The sequence below is a fragment of the Phlebotomus papatasi genome, chromosome 3 (genome assembly GCF_024763615.1).
Source record: "Phlebotomus papatasi isolate M1 chromosome 3, Ppap_2.1, whole genome shotgun sequence".
Lineage (NCBI taxonomy): Eukaryota > Metazoa > Arthropoda > Insecta > Diptera > Psychodidae > Phlebotomus > Phlebotomus papatasi.
Window position 1 is genome coordinate 64556535 of NC_077224.1, and position 27400 is coordinate 64583934.

The window sequence follows — 27400 nt, forward strand, 5'->3', positions numbered from 1 at the left end:
TGATTTATAGCATTAATGCGAAAAATTAATGCGATTTTCTCTTTAATTTTTTAATGTGAAAAATTTTTATGCTTTAGGTAATTTTAAACTTATTTTTGCAGGCCAAGTCCACTTCTTTATCAATAAATAGAAAAACCCCAAATATTAAGTGACTCAAAGATACAAATAACATATTTGGACGCTCACTAGCGACAATTAATGTGAATCACATTAAAATTTTAATGTGCAAGTGTGATAACGTTGTTAGAGGAAGTTATTTATTTTAGGAATATTGTACTATTTTCTTCCATAAAAGCCTTTTTTTTAATTATATTCCTTTATGTAGAGTGTATAGAGGTATATTGTCTTATTTAAAATTCCAGGAATTTTCTTAAAATAAATAGAAACTATTTCAATTTGTATGCAAAACTGGAATATACCATTTAAGTCCCAAGTCTGAGCATACCACAAAGCTAGTTAGCTTTTCTTATTGCACTATGTGTCAAAATTATCTATTATGAATTAAATCAAATTAACAAATTATCTCATTTTCTAAGTTTCATTCTTCTAAAATGAATTTGAATAAACATAATGTTCTTATGCTTCTAACCTGATGCTTAAAGTGATGAATAAGGATAAAGAGGCGCACAAAGTCGGGAAATGAATAAATGATGTTGGTATATGGATTATTATTCTGCTGCTAACAAGAATGTCAACATTTTCACGCCCATACATAATTCTCAGGGAACCAGGAGGAATACAAAATATCACCTTTTTTTTTCAAACTGAATCCTCCTCCAGAGACCGCACGAAAACTCTGGCCCCAAAGGCGGGAAAAAAATATTATGGTGTGTCATGAAAGTCAAGAAAGAAACAATAAATTTCCACATTTTCTCTGCCTCAAAATCTCTATACAAAAATCTTATACTTTCACCCCCTTCTTGGTGGATTATCGTTTCTGGTGAAAAGCGTGCGCGCAGTGTATATGGAATAAACAAGATAGAAGATGGATCTCTGTGGAGCACCCACCGAGCACTCCTCTTGGAAAGTGTTGAAGTGAGTCCAAATTAATTTCTACTTAATGAAGAAGGAGGTTTCTTTTTTTTTTTTTTTTGGAGGAACCCAACCAAATTATATCTCCAGCATAAGTAACAACAAACAAGACTAATGACATGCTATACTGATGACAGTCATCAGTTCCAGGAAGGGAAATTTTTCAAAACATTTACACCCATTTCCATTCTAATGATGTGTGATCAACATCATTCACGTCACCACCTGGAAATTTCAACAGCAACCGCACATATACAATCCCCTGTCTCAGTAAAATATTGTGGAAAAATAGCAATTTACGAGAATTTCCCAAGAGATTCCGCACGAGGTGAAATGTCACTGGAGCCCAGAGTCCAACCCTCCCACGAAAGCATATAAATTCTTTTGCACACGAAGAGCTTCGCTTAATAAAATTACTCAATTCAGTGCAATGAACGTCTGAGGAAATCAATTTCCCATGTTGGAATGTCATAAAAAATAGAGGTGGAGGTGAGAAAATTTATGAATTGCGATAAGATTGCTCTTATCGCATTTGATTCTGCACATACAACCACCAGCGTCCTTCCTCATGACTTATTTGCAATTTCCCATGGGTTTCTTCTTAATTTTCTTTCCAAGTTTCTTTAATGTTCAGCATAAACAACTTCAACACAAACCAATGCTCTATTTCTCTTCTTAAAATATTTGTATAAAATTTCAATAGAAACTTTTAGAGTCTCTAGAAACAACAAAAAATAACATTGTCTGATGCTAAAGCTATTCTGACTCTAAGATTTATAGAAGTTCAAGATCGGGATAGAAAAGTGACCCCACAAACATTTTCCTGCCAAAGTAGAAATATAATGCAATAAAAACGTAAATGTTACGTTATTAAAATTACTTTCCAGTGTATTTCAAAATTTAAATGACTCGATAACGAAAAGTTATCTTAAGCTTGATCTTAAGCGTTTTTTTCAGTGATGCGTTGAGTTAAGAAGTTTGTTTGAAAGTTTAATGGAAACATTAACGTCATTAACATAAAGAAACTGTAAACTTATGAATTTTCTGTACATTTTACTTTACGGGTATCTTAAAATTTTCTACTCACTAAGGCTGCAATTTAACATTTCCTGTAGTAAAGGATGGGTCATAATATGCCAAAATTGGTCTTACCATATTTTAAAATTTTTCTTTCGTTTGGTGATTAATTCTAAAGATTGATGTAAAAACCAGTGATAAGCCCAGATAAGCTTATGATAGCTAAGATTATATACAGGTGACTCGGGGTTACCCAGTTTAGTCGAAGCGATTTTTTACCCCCAAAATTCAATTCACAATCGAATTTTCACGCATTCCGAGTTGCACACATTTCGAGGTCACCTGTAAAGAATCTCAGCTACCATAAGCTTATCTGGGCTTATCACTGGTCATTTTCTATTTTAAATAGTCTGATTGGGGAAGACCAACAAAAGAAAAAAAGTTCATTGGAATCAGTTAATAAACATTAGAGATAGAGTCCGGTCCATTTGGATATAGTAAGGGTCGGGGTACAGTGGGTTGGGATAGAGACGGATGGGACCCATTATTAGAAAGATCTTGCTCTCAGATACAATATAGGCTAAAATTTCATCGAAATCACTTCATAAACATAAAAAATGCAGTCCGGTCAAGACATTTTTGGTTACAGCTCGGATCAGGGAACATCAAGGGAGGAGTGCGACCCACCGTTGGAAAGGTCTCGACCTCAGCTACAACATACTAAAAGTTAAAGAAAAAGTATCGTCTAGTTTTCGAAATATTCGAGGTCGATTATTCAAAAATCGATTTTTCGATTAATCGGACCTTCGATTAAATCGGATGAAATTGCGGTGTCGCAAAGGCTGTAGTACTCCAAGAGGGCTTTCCAAAACACCAAAATTTTCAATTTTCGATAATTAGAAGTGGAGATATGGCAATTTGAAAATTGAATTTTTGACCCCCACTAGCTCAGGTCACGGGGGTTGGAGGAGGTTAAGTTTGGTATCGACCGAAAATGGCGCCATCATTAACTTTTAGCCACTCATTGATATTTAACCTTTGCTGAAAACCGCTTGTCGATATCTCTTTCCGTTTTCTCTCCAGAAGCGTTTGTATTCCGGTCGGGACGGACGGGACCACGAAAAACGATTTTTAACTTGAACTTGAACTTGAAAACCGTTATTAGGAACAATTCAGCGGTATTTACGTACATATATGAATGTCCGCTTAGTTAATATCTCAAACATATCCAATATCCATAAATGAAAAGAATTGGACGCCACGTTTTATAACAATCCAAAATAAACATGGTTTAGGAAGGTGAGGAGCGTGGGAAAATGAGAGGTAGTTCAATGGTCCGAGGGGCAACTTATGGAGGGGGATCTCCCGAACGCCCCAAGTCTCTATCTGTAGTCGTTTGGGCTCTAAAGTTGGTGACAGCCGGATGTACAGACATACAGACGAACAGACGGAAAACAGCGTAACATTTCTCAGAAATAGCTTCAAACGCATCCAAACATATCCAATATCTCCAATATCTTCAGAAGGTGGAAATTTAGGTATATGAAAATTAAAATTCAGCCACAAACGCAACCCTTCATTAAAGAACTTGTAAATCTTGATTTATTTACTACAACAATAATTGAGTCTTATGAAAGTTGCTAAATATTTCAAGGTAACCTTAAAGATAAAGTGATTTTTGATTTCAAACGACAGTTGTCCTTATGAGTCCTTATATGAGAATTATGAGTCCTTATGTAATATTAAGTTGTTTATTTCATGTTTTGTATTTTCTTTTATTGTTTGCGAATTATGTGCAATATGTAAATAAATGGTATAATTTTTTTTAAAGATACCTCAATGGCCTTGTGTGATAAAAAAAAATATCCTCCACCTCCTCCACCTTACGTCTTTTGACATTATAATTAAAATATTCACTGCGTGAGTTTTGACGAAAAAATCCAATTAAGAAGTAATACCTAGGCTGATTTTAATAAATTTACTGCTCGCTTGGAGAAAGTGGGGAAAATTCTCAGAAGAACCTCTGGTGTATTGTTAGCAGGAGCAATCTTCTGAGAAGAGAGAACACCATTATTAGACATTCATTCATTTTTCCAGTATTAGGAGCTTAATTAAGACTTTATTGTTATGTTCATGAGAAAATGCTGATGTTATTTCTAGGGATGTTGCTGTCTGAGCAAAGTCGGTCACTTTTGCCAAGGAGGAAATTTTTTTTCTTAAAAATCTTACACTGTGTTTTCTTTCACTTCCCCTCGCACCCCAAAGAAGTTAAGGTCAAATCGTACAAATATTGAAAGATAAAAGCATATTTTCTCCTCTTTGAGAATCTCTGTCCATTGTGAATAATATATTGTGATAAATACTGATTTCTTTGTTGTCGTTCGGCCTCCGTGAGTTGGAAGGACAAAAAAATCTGCATGAAGTACTTTTGCTATATGGAATAAAATCTATATATTATGTGTCAATATAAAAATCTCTTTGTACATATCTTATTGTATTTCATGTGCTTAAGAACATACAACGACGATTGGGTATCTTTTCATGCAACAGTGAGAAGGATTGGAAGCAATTTTCCAGCTCTTATCCCTTTACCTGAATCACGTAAAAGATCGCGCGAAAAAGTCAAACGAGTAAAATCACATATCGATTTGTCTTGAAGTAGATTTATTTACCAGTAAGACACTTCATTTGATTTATATAAATTGTTGGCTTATTGGATGTGTTTATTGTGAACTTGGTAAATTGAAAACATTCCCAATGACATCCAATTCTTACTGGTATTGTGTTAAAAACAGAAGCAAAAAGTCTTTCAACGAATAAATCTGGGGTTACATAGTAGAAACACTCGTTTAAAATCGAATCGAAATGGGATTCGATTTTAAATTGAATTTATTACTGTAGAGAATTTTAGTTCAAATAATATATATGGGAGGGCCTGCATGTTTGACACGCAGGTGTTTGGATTAAAGCGAAGCATATATACATACAAGATCACGAGGAAATTTGATTAGGGGAGGGTGGGGCAGTTTCACCCCTAAATTGCAAAATGGATTTTGGGACTATTTTGCAAAAAGATGATAAACATAAGTAAAACTTTGTATATTCTGTGAATTACAGTTGTGTTTAGGGTTAATAAAAATAGTAACAATAATCCTTTAATTTCATTATTCTATTGTGGAGAAATTCATTTCACTTGAAAGGCAGAATGTGTGAAAGTCCCCCATTGCGGGGCACTTTCAAGATAAATATGAGGCAATTTTTGAGAAAAATAAAACGTGTCTATAGAAAACTTGCGATACCAGAATTGATTAAAATTACGATTTTAAAGTCTTCTAAGACTCTAAAACCTAAAAATATAATCAAACAAGAACTTTATAACAGAATTTTAACACTAATTAATCATACAGAGAAAATAAAATATCGCTAGAGATTTCCAAGCCTATTTCTCATTAATTGGGTAGTTTTCTTTGAATTTTTATGCGAATGAAATGTCTTTTGTAGTGCTAAGCTAATTCTGTACATTGTTTGGTCATTATATCGCCTTAGAACATGTCCTTTTTAGTATAACAGTTTTATAATAGTGTTTTAAAGTCTTGAATTTTTATAATACTAAAAAAAATTACAATATCTTGCTGAAAACATTCTGAAAATATATTAAAACAATTAAATTCATCATTTTTAAGCACTTAAAAAACACTGAAAAATTATTTTTTTAAATTTTTATTATGAACTTTTAGGAAATACTACTTTCCATAATTTCGAACTTTATCGACAAAAACAGCTACAAAACGTTTTCAATGATCATTTTAAGTTAATTTTAATTAAAAACTTAAATTGTTAGACACTGGAAACTTCTCAGTGTGCTTGCATGAAACTGCCCCTCACGTACTTTCGAAACTCAAATGAAAATTGTCAGAACCGTCTTAGATTTCATTCAGCGCTAAGTGCCTTAAAATAAACATAAAACCACTGGTAATTTAACACTATTATGTTACTTCGATAGCTAAGTTCAATAGTTCAGAAATTGTTGAAAATAAAACATTACAAAAAGTTTCATTTTGATGCAGTTTTGTAGAATCAATACAGAATTCAAACGCGAAGTGTCACGAAATTAATTATTTTTATGAATATGGATCTCAGTTATCTCTTCAATAACATAATGGTTCTATCCCATTCCTTTCAAAGGGATAAGAAGAATATGCAAAAATTGAAACTGCCCCGTCGTTAAACTGCCCCACCCTTCCACTAAAAAATAATTTTGTTGCTGAAAAATGGAATTAAATATTTTTAGAAACACTGAAAAAATATATCGTAAAAGTAATTTTTATCAGAAAATAACTTGTATTACTCTTAAGCTATTTTGAGCGATCTTTTGTTTAATCGGTAAACTAAGCGAAAGTACTTTTGATGTATAGAGCTTAAGTCACGAGTTCGAGCATTCCAGAAAGCCTGGAACGCATTGCCAACTTTGTTAGAATAGATTTTGTTTTACTGAACCAATTTAAAATATTGTGAAGAGAAAATCAAAGAGAAATTAATATGAGACTATTTTAGATATCGTACCGTATATGCTATGAATACGACATCAGATGGGCTATAATTAAACTTATGACAAGGTCCAAAGCTTGAAGAAATTGAATTTTTTACAAGAAAGAGCTCATTTTGAACCAAAAATACTATTAGAAACAAATCGCTTTAGTAGCATTATCTTTTCCAAGTTAATTTTTGGAATTCTTTCTTTAAACCATGCATTGTATAATTATATATTCTTAAAGTTTACCTGAACCACTAATTATCTTCTCAAAGTGAACCTTATAAGTTGAGACGGTAAAATTTCAGAAATTTCACAGTAGTCGCCATCTACTTTAAGCGGAAATTCATGAAATTTCTTGAAATTTACCAACTTTACTTGTAAGTGAAACGGTGTATTAATGAAAGATACTTTAAAACTTCTGTAATTATTAAAATACAAAATTCTCCTTATAAGCCTTCTAAAAGTACATTACAAGACTCAAAATGCGGCAGCCAGGCATGTAAGATTATCTTCAAAATCGTGAAGCTTTTCTTTAATTTTATCATCTTTCCAACCCTTCCATCCCTTAAGAATTAATGTTTTTATGGATTCAATCTGATCCGAACCACCAATATCTAATCCAAACAGTTTTCAGTTATTGCATTCTTGCCTTTTGTTCCTTCTGTAGAAAATTGAGCTTAAAATACTTCTTGTGAGTTTCTCAATATCGCTTTTTCTTTTCCCCATTTAAGTTTTTGGCCAATAAAATTGTGTCTTGCGGAGAAACTTTCCCAAGAGTTTTTCATCATCAAATCCACCAACATTTTATTCGGGATAGTCTCATAAGTTTTCTCACATATCACTGCAAAATATCTCTTGGTGAATTTGCATAGAAATTATATTTGTTTTTCTACCTTGTCTAAAAAGTACTTTCGTTTTAATATGCGAATGATGCACATTAAAAGTTTGCTACCATATAAGATTTTAATACTTGATTGAAACTTTTTCCACGTGAATGTCATTTTTCTCGTGTGAGATTCATCTCTTTTCTGGTGAATTATGAGGGAATTTCTCTATAGGATGACGACTTTTTTTCCAACCATGAAGTTAAGAGAAAAATGAAGCAAGTGGTTGGTCTGAAAAGTGTGACAGCCTCAAACCAAGAATTGAGTCCACCACGACCTCGAGAGAGAGAAACTCATACAATTCAGGACTCGGATGAAAGATCGCGATCTTAATTCAATGGACTATTGTTATTGTTTTTTAAAGAAGATAAAATGCTGAATATGCGCCAAGTCGTGGATTGATGTTTCATGAATATAAATCTTTTTTTTTTACCTTTTTTCCTCGACTCTTTGCTCAATGATGGTGCCTTTGCCATCGTCCTGCATTTGAAAAAAATGGTAAATAAATGCATTTTATAGGAGTTCAAAGAAACATACAAAAATCATTCTGTTTGAAAACCAAATACTCTTTGCATGTACTTTCATTAAAAATTTAGCAATATTTTCAGAAGGGATTACTTCATGGTACATTAAATATTGTATCCACAAAAGCAAGAGTATCGAAAGTACTGTAGTAATTTGTGGAAATGGAAGGAGATGATTTTATGGTGGTAAGAAATATTGAAGCATCCAGCTTTGGCATTGACCATGGATGGTACTTCTTCCACTCGAAGGCCCTCTTTTTGCTGAATTAAGTGCGACATACAGTAAGGAACTAAAAGCTTGGGTTCATAGAAGGTGTATTAAATTGGAAAATGGGGGTGAAAATTTTCACAGTTCGCTTCGAATTGTTATTTCATTTGGAAAACTACAGTACATTTTCACGATGAAAATATCTCACCAGAAAATATGATCGATTTACTCGAAATTATATTCTCCACAAGATTAAATATTTTGCAGATGGAAAACACCCAAAGAAATAACAAATACCCTCTTAAGCACAATCTCTGAGATTTTCGCCATTAATGCGATAAAAATCGCATTACTAGGGAGTATCGCACAAAGAACCTCATTCTTTTTGGTAAAAGCTTCTCATGGGATTTATAATGATACAAAATGGTTTGTATTATTCGCCTTAATTGTCGTTTATAGAATGTCCAGCACAAATTGTGTGAATTACAGGAATAATTCTTGGAATTTTTTATGTAAAATCCATGACACTTCCGAATTACAACACTTTGGGAATATTTAAAAAAAAAAACTCCAAACCATTCTTCTATTTCATGCCCTCCTTGAACTTAAACAAATACTTAAGCCCAAGAAGTGTGGAGAGTGATTTATTTTGTTGCTAGTACTCCGCAGAAAGAGATTTATCATAATGTCCACCTTTTTCGAATTCGGCGACTTCTAAAGAAAGTGAGTTCGACTTTTTTTCTATTTTTCTGTTATTATGGAGACCAAAAGGTTAGAGATAGTGTCTTGGCACCTTCAGAGACCCCGCCCCCCTCTATAATTTGACTCAAGTACCATTACCAGAACTATCATTTTCTAAATACTAGCTCTTTTTCACTCCTTCGGAATAATATTCTTTGGGATATCTTGAAAAATGTTATGCAAATTTTTGATTATAATTATCTATTTACGAAAACACCTTTGAATAACTCTTTATAACGATCCTTCAACGTCTCCTTTAGAAAAAAAAACCTTTAGAAAGTGTATTTTTCATCAGATGGAAACAAATTAGAAATCGCTGTAGAGGTCCTAGAATTTCGGACAAATCTATAGGAGAGACTGGGGCAAAAAAATCACAAATCGAAAATTTCAAAATTCAATATCTTCCAAGATAAATAAGACAGCGGCTTAAATTTTTATCCCATAGATAGCTTCCATAGACCTTCTTCGATGTCGTATGTTCCTTAGAATTTGAACAAGGAATTTAGAAAACAAAAATAACAAAATTTTTAGCCCTATTTTTGAATTATTATATTTTCCTTGAAGAATATATCAATTATTACTTACTACTCAAAATTTATGCACTGACACTGATGATTATTGCCTAAATTATTTGGATTCTTTAAATACGAAGCCGCTATCTAATTTAGAATTTTACAAAAATTCTCTCAAGAAATCTTTTTATTAAGAACGACTCCCTGGGGTAAAAAGTAACAAAAGGTATGGATCAAAAAGTAAGAAAACCTGAAACAATTTATGATGTCTTACAACAAAAAACGTCAATGCCATGTGTCGCCGCTTGTTGTTTGCATTGGTAAACGATTTGCAGTCTTTTGAGCGTTTTTTTTTAATAGCTTGAAAAGCGTTTTTATCGTACAGATAGACGAAACGGTGTTTTACAAGGGCGTAGATGAATAAATTGCATATGAAAATGTTATCTAGATATTGTTTTTAAATTTACTGAATCCCGTAATAAAGCGAATCAAAATGTGATAATATACTGATACTATTTGTCCCAGCATTTTTGAGAATGATCACAAAATTACCTTTTAGAAAATGCCTCGACAAACGTATTTCCTTACAAAATAGAGGAAAATTGCTTTCACAAAGTTAGAGCGATAAATTTTCTATAAAACTGCGCTAATTAGAAATTTCTAAGGCGTTCGGGTAATTTGTAAAAAAAAAATAAAATATCCGTTTTGTGACTTTTTGCCCCAGTTTCCCCTACTAAATTCAATCAGTTATTGGCTATTACTAAGTTTTTAAATAGGAACTGGGAACTAGGGACGATTTTGAAGCTTAACTAGTTGAATAATCCTTTTTTCACATTCGTAGTATATCGTCGGTCGGTTGGATTAACAACTGTGCTAACTGTATTTGCTCTGTGTATGCATACAGTAGACTCTCTCAAATTCGGGCATTTTGGACCGAAATGTCATTCGAATTAGAGAGAAATTCGGGCGTCAAACTATTTGAAATGTAACGATTTTTTGTTCATCTGCGTACTCATATTAAGTTTAGATACTCGTAATTATTGTGAATTGCATTAAATATTCTTAACACACATCACATTCACATCATAACTGAGTCAAACTGTGGAAAATTTGGGCATATTTGCTTAATTCGATTAATCATAGTCAAACTTGAAAAATGTCAACAAACCTTTTTCAAATTTTACTTCCGATCGAATTAAAAAGTAGCGCGATCTTTAAAGAGCCGAATTAGCGAGAGTTATACTGTACCTTGCAAACGCCACGCAGCGATAAGTCATTTACAACGAACGCAGACGTGAAGCAAATGCAGTTGGCATAGTTGCTGATTCAACCGAAGATATATTCAGAAGTATGAGAAAAAATTAATTTGATTTATTTTCTCATGAGTATATTTGGCTCAAGGTAACGACACTGAGAAAAAAAGAGGGTGCGATTAACTTTTTTTCCTCATAATTTTAACACTTTTAAGGTGTAAAAATATATCAACATTTTTTAATGTTCATTTTACATTTTTGTTAAGGATAAAATTAACATGAAAAAGGGTAACTTTAACCCCTAATACACCTAAAAAGCATAATATTTACACCGATTTCGGATCAATACTGCAGGGTAAAATATACATTTTCGGAATGTTATTTTAAGTTTTTAGGATTTCTCTCACAGTGATGGTCAATCTGATGATATCCTAATTTGAAAATCATAGAGGGAGGTGGGGCTACATTGAAAATACTATTTTTTCACATATTTCTAAATCAAGTGGCACCTAGCCATAATTCAACTTAGATCCTTAATTTTTTGTCTATACAAAATCGTATTACATTAAAGCCCAGCTTCCTTTATAAATACGTAAAAAACTAGCGTTTTTCTTGTTTTTTTTATTTACCTAATTTTCAAATTAATATTTCTTCAGTCATTTTCTAAAATTCCTCTTCAGTTAAATTCATAGTATTTTCTAATTTAAATATATTTTTATCCTCAAATAAAAATAATCAAAAACATTCACTGGAAAATTTAAGAAGTTGTTTTGGTATTCTCACTTACGCTTTCTAATATTTTCATGTCATTTTATCAGCTGTAGGAGTTACATGTACACCACCTCTGATTATAATATCTGTCCCTTGGTCATCAGTTTATCTTCATGTGGTCGTTCAGAACGAGAATGTAGTACATGGAATTTTCTGTAGATTCTTCTGCAAGAAAAGTGCGACACTGAATTATTTTACTGTATTCTATAACATCTCTACATTGTAAAAATGTCTATGGAGACGGGAAAAATCCTTTGAGAATGATGAGACATGTGTATCTGTCGGGACAAATTGAGGGTGGAAATCCCTCAATCGATGACCAACATTTGCTGATGATGACGATAAGTGTGATGATGTAGCCCCATTTATTTGATACTTAAGCTCAAGAGTGAGATGTTGATAAACTGGTTGACTCCTTTCCTTGGTCACCCATTTAGCACAATTGCCCCACCATAAATTCCCGAAGAAGCCAGGACGATAGCCAATTGATGGGGATTTGAAGGAATGGTCTCAATTTAAATTGATAGCCATGTGGGTTGAGTAAACGAACAAAGTTCAATCTCAACAGAATTGTACGCGGTTCAAAGTCTCCAATATCCCAATTGTCACATTTGCAGACAACTTGGGCATACTGCTGAGTAGTGTAGAATAGCTGGTGGCTTGCAAAAGGTGTATGATGCCTCATGGGACGCTGCAGTGCATAGAGGAAAAAGCGTCCCCTTAACAAATCGAATGTTTTGTCTGGCTGGGAGATTTTATTGGCACAATCCCTCTTTTTGGAAAAACCACTTCTTGTGCATGATTCCATCCTTGCCAAGAAGCCTTGAAGGATATGCAGTGGTGCGATAAGAAAACACCCATTCGTATAGTATTACTTGAGATTAGGTTTGCATATTTGGAAACTTTGAATGTGTCTCACAGAGAGAATTTTCCTTCAGCCCAATCACTCACCCCAAAGAATCTGTCTCAAGAGGGTAAAACTCATGGTGACTAAACAAGGAAAATTGAGATGGGGAAACTTATAAATTTCATTGTACGGGGGGGTATTCTTGAAACAGACTGTCCTATGTGGAAGTTTTTACCAAAGACGATTGCACACATCCCGCCAGAGAGAATTTATCGCAATAGTTTCGTTGCTCGAGTAATTTACATCTATCACTAACCATTAATTCACTCTGCATCGTACATTCTTGTCCGCCAGAAATATAACTTTAATTTATTTATCCGCTAAATGCTAAGTAGTTACTTGACTTACAACTATTTGAACAAAATCATCCTTATTGACTGAAATTTTATTTACATAATAATTGTTTTGCTTGAAGCTTAAGTGTTTATAAAATTTTCAATAAAATTAAAGCACTATCACGTGTTTAATATATCTTCCTCAGGAGTAAAAACCATTTGATTTGTCACAAAATAAATTTTTTATCATTGTATGATGGGAAATGCCGTCAGATAGGTGCTGGCTAATTGAGTTTCATTGAAGTGTCCTGTATGTCCCAGTTAAAAGTTGATACAAAAAAATCCACTCATGTTTAAAGCAATGGTCAAGGGAAATTTGCGATATGCTTGAATTCATCAGGGGTTTGTTTTGTGCATTTTCTATATTTTGGAACTTTTAAGTTTAGATTTTCTTTGACGTCACAGTGTTTGTTACCGGTCGAGCGACTAGAGGCCAAGCGATATGAGATATTGACTTCCACTCTTTGATGACCCCCTAATAAAATACTTTCTGGAGATGTTTTTATGCTGCCCCATCCATAATTAATTCCTTTAAAAACAGTTCCCAATAAGGATGTCTTTAATTGTGTTGAGGGCAAAGAGGACGAATATCTTCAATAACTCAATTCAGTGCACGTTTTTCGTTTTATATGAAGAAATGTTGCAAAAACATTTCTTCTCTAGAAGTTCGAGCAATCTAATATTTAAACTACTCAGTGAGAGTTTTACTTTAAATTAAACCCTTTTCACCGAATCCTATCACCAGTGAATAGTTATAGGAAATCATGTTCAGATAATGATTCATAGCAATTTTTAATTGAAAATTCGCATTGAAAGTTTCTCTTACAAAATTCTGTTCTACAACATGGATGTATTTTGCTATCGATTGTAGGATTTTTTCCAACATAATTTACAGCATTTATTAAAATTAAAACATTAAAATGTCAGACCTCAACGAGATGTTGTGCAACAGAGAGTCTGCGACAGTGAAAGAGATCATAGATAAATTTGTCCACATTGGTCCATATGCTGAATAAATTTATTCACCCGCAGAGGGTTTATCAATTTTCCAGATTGTTTACATTTTTCCGAGGTAGTCACAGACAAAAACAAATCCTCGTCAAATATTTAACATTCCTCTCCTTTGACAAATATTTGCTTCTGCAGAATTTCCATTGTGCTTGATACTCCGGGAAGTCATCGGGAAGAATAAAAACACCCCAGTGACACAATTTCCGGAAAAAGAAAGCAATTTTTTAAGATGGGTCACAGAGAGAATTTGTAGTCATCAATTTGCTGTATTTACTTGAGATTCATTCATGAGTGGAGTCTATTAATCTTGAATGATTCACCTTCTGCTCCTACAAGAGGTGCACAGAATAGAGAAAATCAAGGGGTATGTTTCGCAAAATGTTTAAATTTAAAAAGACTTATTTGCTAAATACTTTAAGTTTAAGCAAACACTTATGACCTAAACCGAGAGACCGCTTAACGTAATTAATCAAATAATGATTAGACTAAAATCCCAACAGTTTCCCACTAAGTCGTTTCTTGACTTAATCCGAGTGACGGATTAGTCAAAAACTGATGGAAATATAATCTGATCATAATTTTGATTAGGCATTATTATATATTTACCTTAAGCCTTCTCTCGGCTTAAGTCGTAAGTGTGATTAACATTATCCGTTAGCCAAGAGTGGAAATTTTAATCCAATATATTTATTGGTTATTATTCAACCTCAAAATTTAAGCTAACAACCTATTAGAAGAAATCAATCTTGTTTTTGAGTATACTTGAATATTTGTTTCTAGAACCCTAAAATAAGTTTTAAATTTAAAAGTTTATAGAGGGCATGGTCTTTTTTCAATATTTCAGTACCTTCCTTCGAAAATAAAATTATTACAATAGCTTTCCCAAAGGATTGTATCACTGGTAAAAATAAATGGATCAAATTGATCCGAATTTGATCCTTTTGCAAAGGATGGATCAAATTTCGAACTCTGAATGCACATTTATCATAATAGAACATGTTAATTTGATCCATCCTTTGCAAAATGATCAATTTGATCCTTTTATTTTTACCAGTGATAGCATTACACCAGGGGCCTCTCTACATTTCATTTTTCCATACGTTTTTGCATGGAGGCACTGAAGATTATTGGCAAGTTTTTTCCCAAAGAGAATTGACTTATCAATCTGATATATTTCTAAATCGTGCATTAAAAGCTATCTAAAAATACACATTTCATTATGCTCGCCGAAATAATACAAGAACTACGAGAAAATTTGTTTAACCCATTCCTTACCATGGTATTATACATCATACGCAAATTGTGTGATTTTAGATAATTTATTCCTGGGCAACTTTTATCCGAATTGCTGTCGGGAACGGATTTTTAGTAACTTTAGTTCTTCAATTACTTGGGAAAAGTGATCCGACAGACATGAAAATATATTTTGTTATTGTTTTCTTGTTTCGTGGGAAGTCATGCAAAATTGTTTCTCAAAATGTCGGACGGAAAATTCGACATCCCGTCGAATTTGTTAAAATTGGCCTTCATCCTCTTTCCTGATTAGAATTCTAGTTGACAATTTGTTTTATTGGATAGTTACTCTATCTAAATCAATGGAGTTTGTAATGAATTAATGCATAGAATTTAAATTCAGCGACCGTTAAGACGTGTGTTTGATACCCCGCGACCCCATACTAGATAATTTTTTTTCTTTTCAAAAAAATTCATTTATTAATCTGTAGGAAACTAATCCCAAAATATGAACATTCTATCTTAAGTATTTCTGGTACATTGAAACTTTGAAACTTTGAACTTTGAAACAATAAATTTAAAATTAAAAAACTTATTTTTCCGACAAATTTCAAATATAAATGTTACTAAATAAATTCGCATTACTATGCCCAACCGTGCTATCACACTAGAATTTTTTCAATTTGTAAATTCAATTTACTTTTCAGAAGATTTGCTTCAGAATTTATTTACTCGTAATTAATATTATTTGTGGCCAAAAAATAATATAAGTACAGTGATTTAGTGATAAACTTGCATGAAGTGAAGCTTGAGTATCGGGAGTAATTCATTAAGTTCCTCCAAAGCCATTCGAAGTAAATTATTGTGTTAAGAAATCTTAGTTGGGAGTTGGGACGACTTCATACAAATTTTCAATAAGACTCTGAGTCGCTGCATGAGCCCTTTGCCTACAAATCTTTTTTTCTGACTTTGGGGATCCTTCTGTATAACAGATATGTGACTTGTAAGACATTTCAAGTACTATCACACATTTTCCGGAGTCATTCACCATCAAGAATCTCGCGGCACTATTTAAAATTGAGCAAATTTCTTGCAAAATGTTTCCCGGCTTTCAGAATTCTCAAGTGAATTCTAGAAATCTTAATGCTCAATTGGCTCAATTGAATTTAAAATTAAAATGTGAAAAATCCTAGTGTGATAGCACCGTAAAATACATTTAAATTTTACAGTGGTCGAGTTCACAATTTCAAGAATGCTATTTAAGAGAGAAACACCCCTCAATAAAATTCCCAGAGAGTGAAATAAATGTGTGAAATGGAACAGAAAGTGGTGTTGTTCTCCTTTTCATTGATACCGTCAGCACAATTAATTAAATTTTCTTAATAGCAATTCTGTGTAATGTTTATGAGTCGATTTATACCAATGATATTGTCCAATGGGTGAATTTCGAGTATAGAGCACATAAGACTATAAATGGATTTTTCTCTGTCAATGATTTGTGATCAACTGTTCAGTGAATAATTATGGAATTGCACGAAATGAGAAGAGTGTCTCTCGTCTTTCCCAATTGTCCCTGGCCACTCTCTTACATAGTATTATGGCAATAGATATTTAAGAACAAGAAGGGCGTTTTTTTACCAACTAAAATTTCGCACTCTCGTGAAAGATAAATGAGGTTGTTTGAGACTATAAATAGATCTTTTTGCCATAATCGACTTCTTAAATACCCCACTCTCTGGCTAATTGAGTGATTTTGAGGCGCACACTTAATACAAGTAATGCCTAAAGATAATAAAGGGACAGATAATCCTAACCGGCTTATGTAGGTGAGATTCTTAACGTGAGCTAACTCGGAGTGCATGCAAATTCGATTTAGAGCTGAAGTTGGGAGACGCCATTCAGTTATCTTGAATCAAATTCGTGAAATTATACAAATTTTGTATTTAAACCAAAATATCAAGGATTTGGATGAACTGATAGAAAAGTGATATATGGATGAAATGTAGACCAGAATGTTCTCTATAATTTTCCTATAGAACATGATCTCATCGATTACTCAGAAGCCAAGATAAGCGAGGTTTTTTGTTTCTTAACTCGTTTTTTCATCCAGAGTGCCCCAAGTAGTCATTTGTTGAGCTTCAACTATTTCAAAGAATTGTTGTATTTTGTGGGACTTTCCATTTAAAACCCTATTTTAAGTGTCTTGGTGGAGTAGAGGTAGTCAAATTGGCATCTGAGTTATTTCAAAGCGTTATTATGGGAAAAATCAATTTTTTCACAATTAAACGGCAAAATATGAGTGATAGCGTAGTCTGAGTGGAAAATGATGTATGGACGAAATGTAGAGACAAATGTCCTCTACAATTATGCCGAAGTAATCATCAAAATCGGTTCAGCGACAGTCGAGATAATTGAGGTTATGTGATATTGAAATTGGTTTTTCGACTGTGGCGCCCCTGGTGTTGGTCCCACGAAGTTCAAATATTCTAGAAAGTTGTAGAATTTGGTGAGATCTTTCGTTTAAGCCCTCAGTCATCAAAATCGGTCACATAGAACCGGAGATATGATTTTTTGAATTTTGTGAACTTTGACCCCTCATATCTCCGGTTCTATTGAAACCACAGCGCGCATACGCACCATTTTGGAAACGTCCTAGACTGGACTACAACATACTAAAATTTCATTAACTTGCACAATGCCGTTTTTGAGAAAAGTGACTTTGAATTTCGATGAATTTTGACGCTATCACAGCGCCACCTGTGGTGACTTTTTGTACTTCCATCTGAAAGTGCTCATTGAGACTAAACCAAAAAGGTAAAATTTAGGTCGCTATGTTAATTAGAACCGGAGATAGAGGCCGGTCAATGTTCGAACTTTGACCCCTTATAGCTCGGGTCAGGGGTTATGGATCGACTTAAGGTTTTTTTTGTTTGATAGGTATAATCAACGGCTACAACATACTAAATTTTCAGCCCGATGCACAATGGAATTTTTGAGTTATTTAACTTTTAAGATTTAAAAATTTTCTTTTTAAAAAAAGCGCCCCTAGCGGTGGTTTTATGAACTTGCGATGTTAGAAGGAGAAGTGGCATTTTACGAGAGCTTTCCAAAAAGCCCTCACTTTTTAAATTCTGACAATTAGAACCGGAGTTATGGCCATTTTAAGAAATTTTTTTTGCACCCTTATAGCTCGGGTCAGGGGGGTCGGGGGACCTTAAGTTTGGTATTGATGGAAAGCTCTAAGGCCCAGCTATAACATACTAAAATTTGAGTCCGCTGAATGCCATAGGGGCGGAGCTATTGAGAAAACAAAAAAAGGGGGGTCTTCAAAATGGCGGAAGGAGGGGTGGGGGGTGGGGGGTCTATGCACCAAGTTGCAATTTTCACCCGATATATAACCTTTGCCGAAAACCGCAAGTCGATATCTTTTTTAGTTTAGGAGCTATTAAGCTCCAAAGAGCGGCCGGCCGGCCGGCCGGCCGGCCGGCCGGCCGGGAACGTAACTTAGCCACATATATATTCGGAATCAGGAAGTGGCGAAACACATTTTGGCCAAATTTGAGGTCGATCGGACGACATGAAATTTTGTTAGGATTATAGTAGGTGAGATTTTGTTAAGAATCTCACCTAATAACGATGCCTCGTGAGAGTGCCTCTTAATTATAATGGAAAAATGTCATTTAGTGTCAGCAAGTCTGCGGAAAAGAAAAGAAATTAATGAATGGCGGAGGAGAAAATGCGAAAAATTAGCACTGACTCAATAGATTTTATGTATTTATTTACGTTTTTGTAGAGATGAGGCCACATTTAGAAAATAGAGACATATTTTTATTTCTCCTTTGTCATGCTGGATAATTAGACAAATAAGCCAATTACTCAGTCAATGGGTCTCCAGGAACGAGGATGAAGCTGAAGCATGTGCTTGAACGTGACAAGTTAATTTAAATTCCACAATTCGATTTACTCTATCTCCCCATCGTCTCCAAACAATTTATTTATTTACCCCATCCTAGCTTTCGACCGCCCAATTGTAGTTCCATTCGGAAATTTGTCTGGGGAAGTCGTGGGAGAATGATGGTTCTTGCCAAGAAGATCAGTTCAACATTTGCAATCACTCACGGATTTAACGCATTTTCGCTACGATTGATAGTTTCACGCCGACAAGTCATTATTCTGTCTCTCTTTAGCACCATCAACATATTGAGTTACTTAATGGCAGTTTTGATAAATTTTATTACCTTGGAGTTGATGTACGCACAATTTATTCTGTTTAGTTTAAAGCAATTTTGCAATAACGCCTTGAGTAATAGGCGATTTATCGATTTTACTGTGTTTACAGAACTCAAATTGGTTAATGAATTATTTTGGGAATGCAATTAAAAATTTCATTTAAATCTACATAAAAAAATCAAATGGCAATTGCTTATAATTTTTATGATTGGTAAAATAAACATTTAAAAAACATCTTAAAAGATTAAATTTACAGAATTAAACTGGAAAACTCAGGCAGAATTTTAACTTGATGTTATGTTCTTCCAAATTGAAAAAATTTGCATCTTTAAATTCCTAAATCGACTTTTGCTTAACTGTAAATGTCTATTTTTTTTATATGGTCGAAGTCAAAATCTCGAAATCCAAAATACCAAAAGCCAAAGTCCCGAATTCTTAGGTTTTATATCTACTCGAATGATCGCACCTGCGATTGTTGGAGGCAAAGGGAAATTTTCTGTGTTTTGTGAAATTGTTCTACAAATTATCCTCCGTATAATTTCGTTCCTTTCAAAATTTAACCATTCGGTATTTTGGTATTCGAGATTTTGACTCATTAGGGATATTATGGTTATTCGAGATTTTGACCTATTTGGGAGTTCAGCTTATTCGGGATTTTGGCTTACAGGATTTTGACCCATTCGGGATTTTGTTTCTTTAAGATTTTGGTTTTTCTAGATTTTGGCTATTCGAGATTTTGATCAATTGGGGATTTCGACTCATTCGGGATTTTGGCTTTTAGGATTTCAAGCCATGCGGGATTTTGTTTCTTTAAAATTTTAGCTTTTCTGGATTTTGATTTTCAGTATGTTGGCTTTCGAGACTTTGATAAATTTGGGATTTCGACTCATTCGGGATTTTCTTTCTTTAAAATTCTGGCTTTTCTGGATTTTGGTTATCGGTATTTTGGCTTTTGAGATTTTGGCTATTCGAGATTTTGACCAATTGAGGATTTCGACTCATTCGGGATTTTGACTTTCAGGATTTCGAGCCATTCGGGATTTTGTTTCTTTAAAATTTTGGCTCTTCTGTATTTTGATTTTCAGTATGTTGGCTTTCGAGACTTTGACAAATTTAGGATTTCGACTCATTCGGAATTTTCTCTCTTTAAAATTCTGGCTTTTCTGGGTTTTGGTTTTCGGCATTTTGGCTATTCGAGATTTTGACCAATTGAGGATTTCGACTCATTCGGGATTTTGGCTTTCGTGAATCCTACCCATTCGGGAATTCGAGTGATTCCCAAATCACTCGAAGATCACATCACTCAAGATTTTGGCTTTTTTAGGATTTCGGCGTTTTGGATTTTAGCTTTCGATATTTTAGCTTTTGTTATTCAAGATTTCTAATAACGTTATGCTGACTACATTTTACTACTTGGGTAGGGAGAGATGGGGATGCATTTATATACGATTTTTCGCATATTTCTAAAGGAAACTGGGTCTTACAATTATTTTATTTAGTTCCACTTTTGTTTCGCTGACCTGAATTACATTACGTTAAAGCCCAATTTCCTTTAAAAATATGCGAAAAAATACATATTTATTAATATATGCCCACAGTTCGGTGTAGCCCCAACTTCCCTCACAGTTTTAAACTGAACAGAAAATAAAAAAAAATTATATATTTAACTAATATTCTTAATGTTCCTTGATCATAAAATTGAAGTATTGTATACAAGCATGTGGCAAGTTAATTTTTTATATAGAGCTATTTGATTGAAGCCAATTTCCTAAATTGATCTCGGACTTAGCTCACAGTGTTCCGAGGAAAAAATGAATTTAAACAAAAATTTAGTATATTTATTCCTCCATGCGGAAAGATATCTTATAATACGGAAAAACTTCTCACTTTTTAGATATTTAGCGCAACGGTTGCGAGTGCAAAAAAAATCTCATATAAATTTAAATCGAAATATGAGAAAGTGGCTTCAAATTTCAGGCAACTTGCCAGGGTCGTATTGTATAGATATATTATAAAGAATAATTTCATTGCAAGGTAATAATAATAATAAGGGTAATAAACATATAAAAAATAAAACTGAATTTTAATCCTCTTTTAATTAAATTAAACTAAGACTAGGTATTTTATGAGCGATTTTGAATATCTTACATTTTTTTTAAATCGACCGCTCAGAATAAGAAATGAATAACTCGCACTCGCAGTAGTCAAATTTTACAGGAGAGTGATTTGAAGCTGAGATTTTACATGAGGAGTATAGGATTTTTGAGATTTAAAATCTTCTAAAAATTGCTAATTAAGATTTAAAATATCTAATTAAATATTTAATATTGTGAAGTATTTTACTCAAAGCATTCAAACTTTTAACGAATCACAAAAGCGATGGGATAAAAAATAATGTTTAATTAATTAAAATTCAGATAATTTGATATCGATCTTGAGGTATTAGTGTCACATTTTTTAATGTTCTCAATATGTCATAGTAAATAGTCAAATTCATGCAGTAACTGTCATTGAAATTTTTCTTTTTACAATAAATCGACTATAATAAGAAATCCATGTGAAAAGCTAAAAATTTTTCAGTCTGCATTGCAACTCTTTACTGTCTAACGCATAATTAATCTCGACTGAATTTTCTGTCGCACTTACAAATGATCCCACTATGGCGTCTCTTGCCAGGGAAATGATCTCCAATTCATCATGTTCAGCTGATGCTCTCTGTGTCTGCTGAAATGATTGTGTTTAATTGCGTGGCACTGTGTGATAAGTGTAAATCTCTTTTTCAGAATGCAACTGCAATGGCCATTCCAGACGGTGTCGCTTCAACATGGAACTGTTCAAGTTGTCAGGACGCACTTCCGGGGGGGTCTGCATCAACTGTCGACACGCGACCACTGGCCGTCACTGTCACTACTGCAAGGAGGGCTTCTACAGGGATCCCACAAAACCACTAAATCATCGAAAAGTGTGCAAACGTGAGTATTCTCTCCTTTCTTGCTGGGATTCCTCTCCAACGGGGCTCCCAAACATGCCATAAGATATGAGAATGGAATGTTGTATAAAACCTCGCGAGGAGACACACATATCCCGAAGAAACGATAAAAAAAAGAAAACAAGAAGCGCATGTCGTAAGAGCCAAGGGGATGAATTGAAGATGACCACAATTGAAAGACTATATCAACACAAGATATTGTTGAATGACGTTGGGAGAAACAAATTCGAACAGCGGGATACGAACAACTTCTTGAAAATCTCTCCATTGTTGCTACATGCATAATTTATTGGGACCACAGACTCGCATTGAAAATACCACTCTCTCGGTAGAATTGTCCCCTTATCACGCGGAAAGGGGCAGCATAGAGACGTACAGTCCAAGAGGGAAATGCAAGTTGAAAGAATCTGATTTAAAATATTGCCAACAATGAGCATGTTATACTGCAAATAGCGCGTCCACCACAAAATTTGATATGTATCTGAGGAATTGTCGGTATTTCCAATTGGGAAACACTTACACAAACTTGGATGGTAACATCAAAGAACCTCTCCACATGAAGTGGATAAAAGGTACTTCAAAAAGGGTTGTTCATTGAAACGGACTATCCTTAGTCTTAATGGTAACTTACTTCTAGATGTTTTTTAAATCGATTAATAAAATTTTGTCTTTGGGTCCTTAAATCGAAACGTGTAGTAGGGTGATAGAAACTACCAGCTATTTAAATAAAGGCCCATGCATTGGTAGAAAGAGTCTCTTGTCTTTATAACATAGATATAAAAGAAAGGAATAACTTAAAATAAGCAGAGACATGCTTATATCAGAGAATTTTTATGAGGCTAATCACATAAATGGGCGTGGCCTAATTTACTAACAGCAACACTTATGCATTACCAATAAATAAGTTTATGGAAATGGATATTCTTATGTGGAGCATCACGGTATTCTTTTATTAAGCTGTCAAATTTTAGAAAAAAATAGCTTTGCTCCACTATTAGTCCTAAAATGGGCGGGACTTAAAATTATTTTTAAACTGAATTTAGTCTGAGAATCTAGTACTACCTCCCTGCAAAATTTAAGATATCAATTATTACCTATGTGTTCAGTCTCGACGTCCACGCAAGTGTCAAACTGGATACCCCCTCGCTTAGGTAATATATCAATCACAATTCAATATATTAAGTAAAGTCATAAAGTACACCGACTGTATGTATTTTCAATTGTTTTCTATTTATTTTTAATTGAAAATATAATAACAGTATACGCTTTAGGAAGAAACTGTTCTTCCGCAAAAATCGAAGAGTATAGTAATAGCTTTAAGGGATTCTCATACAGATGTTTAACATTCTAAAAAGAATCGATATAGGTAATAGTCATATGTCATTACTTCTTTAAATTTAATTGAATTCTATTAATAAATAGAAAGGAAAAAATCTTTTTGTACCGTGGATAATACTAATTACAATTGTGGAGCTCGGAGCAAAAAAACTCTAAGTCGTGTATTTCCCTATTAAAATAGCGTTTTTTTGCTCTGAGCTCCTCAATTATCTCATACAATATACCATTTGCTCTTAATCCGAGACACTTTCACAAATTTTAAAAAGAAACTTAAAATTATATTTAGTAACATTTGATGAATCTAATGATTTTCGGCCAATGAAATAGTTTTTAATGCCTCTGACACACATTTTAGATCGGTAAAATTCCATGAAATCAAAATTCGCGTCCCTTTCTTTATCAAAAGATTTGTATAAATCTGTCCAACTCTTTCGACTCCAAATTGGACTTAACTCAATTTAATTTTGTGTGATGTTCAAAAGAAGAAGAAGAAGATTGTAAAAGAGCAGGATAGATATATGCTGAACTTTTAAGAAAAAAAGGGATGTGAATTTTGATTTTATGAAATTTTCCTGATCTAAAAGGTGTGCCAGAGCCATAAGAAGTGAAAACACGGGATTTTGATCTTTGATCTTCTCCTTCTTTATTACTTGCCAACGTTTCGGAGCTTGATGGCTCTTTCTTCAGGTATGGAAATAGAATGGTGTAAAAAGGGTGTCAAGGAAATGGTTCACTACTATTTTTTCACAATTGGACAAAGTGGACATCACGATGGTCAGATTGGGAATTGCTGAAACGTTGACAAGGAATAAAGGAGGAGAAGATCAAAGGTCAAAATCCCGTGTTTTCACTTCTTTGATGAATCTAATTTCACTTCTACGTTTAGAATATAGCGGTCTTCAGACTTAAAGTTTAGCCCAGTTCCCGAAAGTCTCTAAATGCTAAATATAGCATCCAAAGTTATCAGTTTTTCAGAATCTATTAGATCATTTGCTCTTAATTATACTAAGTTAAATGTTTCCATAAAATCTTCACTGATAAGAAATTAGACGAATTAAGCCATGCGACTAGACCTTAAGTCTGAAACCTGTTTATGGCGAAGAAGTGTCTTGGAATAAGGGGAAATGGTGTATTGTACGAGATAACTTGTATTGTCTATAATTAGATTTCTAGGATAATCCACGAATCGATATGACGTTAGGGGAAAGTGCCTAGGCTTCGTACGATCCCAAGCTTCGTAATGACTAAATTTTCCCCATGTTTTCAAAATATGGGTGCGATGAGTCACATTTATTGAAAAACGTAAGAAAACTTTAGTCATTTCGAAGCTTGGGATTGTATGAAACATGGGCACTTTCTCCTAACCAGTATCAAGTTTTATTAGGTTACACTTAGGTTTGAAGTTAGATGCTAAGTATAATTCAGTTATTAGAGCGTAAGTATCCGAGTCAGAGTTGATCAGATTATGTGAATGTGCCCCCATAGCTCAATATGGTTAAATAGCCAAAGATACCCAGTTCAAGCCTGGGTGAAGGCGGGAATTTTTCTGTCCCTACTTTAGGAAATAAAGAATTGGGCATTGGGTGTCACATGCTCTGACTGACGATCTAATACAAATACAATCTTCTTGGGATTACGTACAAAGTTCAAACACTCACAATAATAATTCAGTTATTTCATTTTTCTCCTTAATCTGCACCTCTTCATAATGGCATGTTACGAAGATTGTTTTTGTTTTCGGATTACCGGTATATCAATTGTCTTTAAAGGGTTAATAAAATTCAAAATAATTCCTGAGGAATGTACTCTAAATAGAGTGCGATAAATTTCCTGAAATGGTACTGCTTAATACACGCATAAATCAAGGAAGATTATCCTGGCATGTTGTAAGCCTTGACGCCATTAGCTTTAAGCGGTATTGAATATCAAATAGTTTACTAATCTCTTCCTAAAGATCTCTATCTAACAGCAGTGCTAATCTTTGTTGCCATCATTTAGCAGCAACAATGTCGAACATGGAACATGCAAGGTGCACCCGCGAGCTCAATGACTGACCTCTCGGGTCGAGAGTATGTTTACCGATGCTCAATGGGTGAATGTGAGCAAAATGACAAATTTGCCACACACATGGCACAGTTTAATGGGTGAGAACTGATGACCCTGTCAACACTTAAGACCGGCAGTTTACACCAGAGAGTCCCATGAACTCGAAGTGACGATGAGGCGCACCGCAGACATTCTAAAAGGTGGTATTTGCCTCGGTCACTATCTCTGTTGGCACATTTCGAATTAGCTCATCACGATTCACTTGCTAATTTTGGATTGGCATAAATTTGCACTTGAAATCCACAGAGATGATTGGTGGTTTTCCTCCATCGATAAATAACTATAAGTGCAAGTGCAAGAAATCCGTTGCATGGATTATTTACTGCTCATCCATTGCCATTTTTACGGCTCCATTCAATAATAGTTTATCGGTGAACAATTTCAATTGGTAATGCTTTTGCACACTATCAACTCAATAGGCTTTTTCACACTTGCAACCGTCAATAGTAAAAACTTTAATTACATCCCGCATTAGTGCTATTAAATAATGACTTTCCAGCAAGAATGTTTATCTTCCCGCCTCCGATTCGACACTGAATTGTTTTATATGCCTTTTTGTGCTTCTTTTAACTGCAATTCTTTCGTTAGAGTCACAGCTCTATATTGCAGGGGTAAATGTCTTGACATTCTCAGATCTTGAATTTGTCAGCTATAAATAGATTATCTGTCCTGACTGGTCGATCGGCTGTTTTTTAGATGTTCAACTGCTTCTAGAGATAAAACGGTGAGAAATTTAAGCTTGAAGTTTTCAACAAGAAAAAACATATTTAAATAAACGCTAGAATTTTAAATGCAGACGATTATCTAGTGCAGTAGAGTCTCGTTATAGTCCATATTTGGTTCCAGATTTGACACTTGGGTCGCACTATAGTCCATGTAATTTTTTTAAAATTATCAACGACTTTTAGTATTGAAATTGCTCGACGGCTTCCACTTTCTTTGTGATTGTGGTACTTGTCCTTGCTCTCTTCATTGTGGATCACAATTATCACAACTACTTAATAAAGTTTGCCAAAAATATTAAAATAATTATGCATGTCGCATACTAAAAAACATAACCTAACTTAAAATCAGTGTTTTGAAATCAACGGTCGATAAATTGTGGACTATAGAGCGATGGCCTATAGCGAGACTCTACTGTACTACTTCTTTGTTTGAATTTATGTCAAGTGAGTTTACGTGTTGGTGCATTTTTCAAAATGGAAAAATTTTAAGTCTGTGCAATGATTAGGTCATTTGATAAAATAAATTTAAAGGCAGTGGAAATTTATCCGAAGATAGTAAAGGAACTAGGAGCATCTTTCTCTTGAAAATCAGTTGTGTGTACTTGGTCATTTTTAGTTTTAAGTTGGTCTGCAAAATTTCGGCACATATTTGTTCCAAAAATTAGCTCGTCCACGGACATCATAATTTTTGGCATAATCTTGTTCATTTTACGAGACTCAAAAATATACCCAACATTAGCAACGAATTTGTTCCAAAAATTAGCTCGTCCACGTATACCGAAAAGTTTTGGAATAAATTTGTACCTTCCATGAGAAACAAAAAGATACCCAATATTAGTAACGAATTTGTTCCAAAAAATAGCTCGTCTAGTATAAAATGGTATCCCTCCTCTCACACTCAGTCACCCGTCACCAACGAAGCGAGGAGGACGCCATATCTGTGGAAATTTTCGTGCTACATGGTTTCACTTTTTTAATTCGAGATTCCCTTTCCCTCCTGCTGCCAATACTCGCATTTGATTTCATCATGCACGCGTCTGTATAAAACGC

General features: G+C 34.0%; 1 protein-coding gene across 1 annotated transcript in view; it reads left to right on the forward strand.

Annotated features, from left to right (window-relative positions):
* LOC129807726 (netrin-A) overlaps window positions 1-27400 on the forward strand; it is a 134702-nt gene that overhangs the window by 86325 nt on the left and 20977 nt on the right. Inside the window, exon 2 of the mRNA XM_055857177.1 lies at window positions 21976-22164. Coding sequence (XP_055713152.1) covers window positions 21976-22164 — 189 coding nt within the window. The remainder of the gene's footprint in view (window positions 1-21975; window positions 22165-27400) is intronic.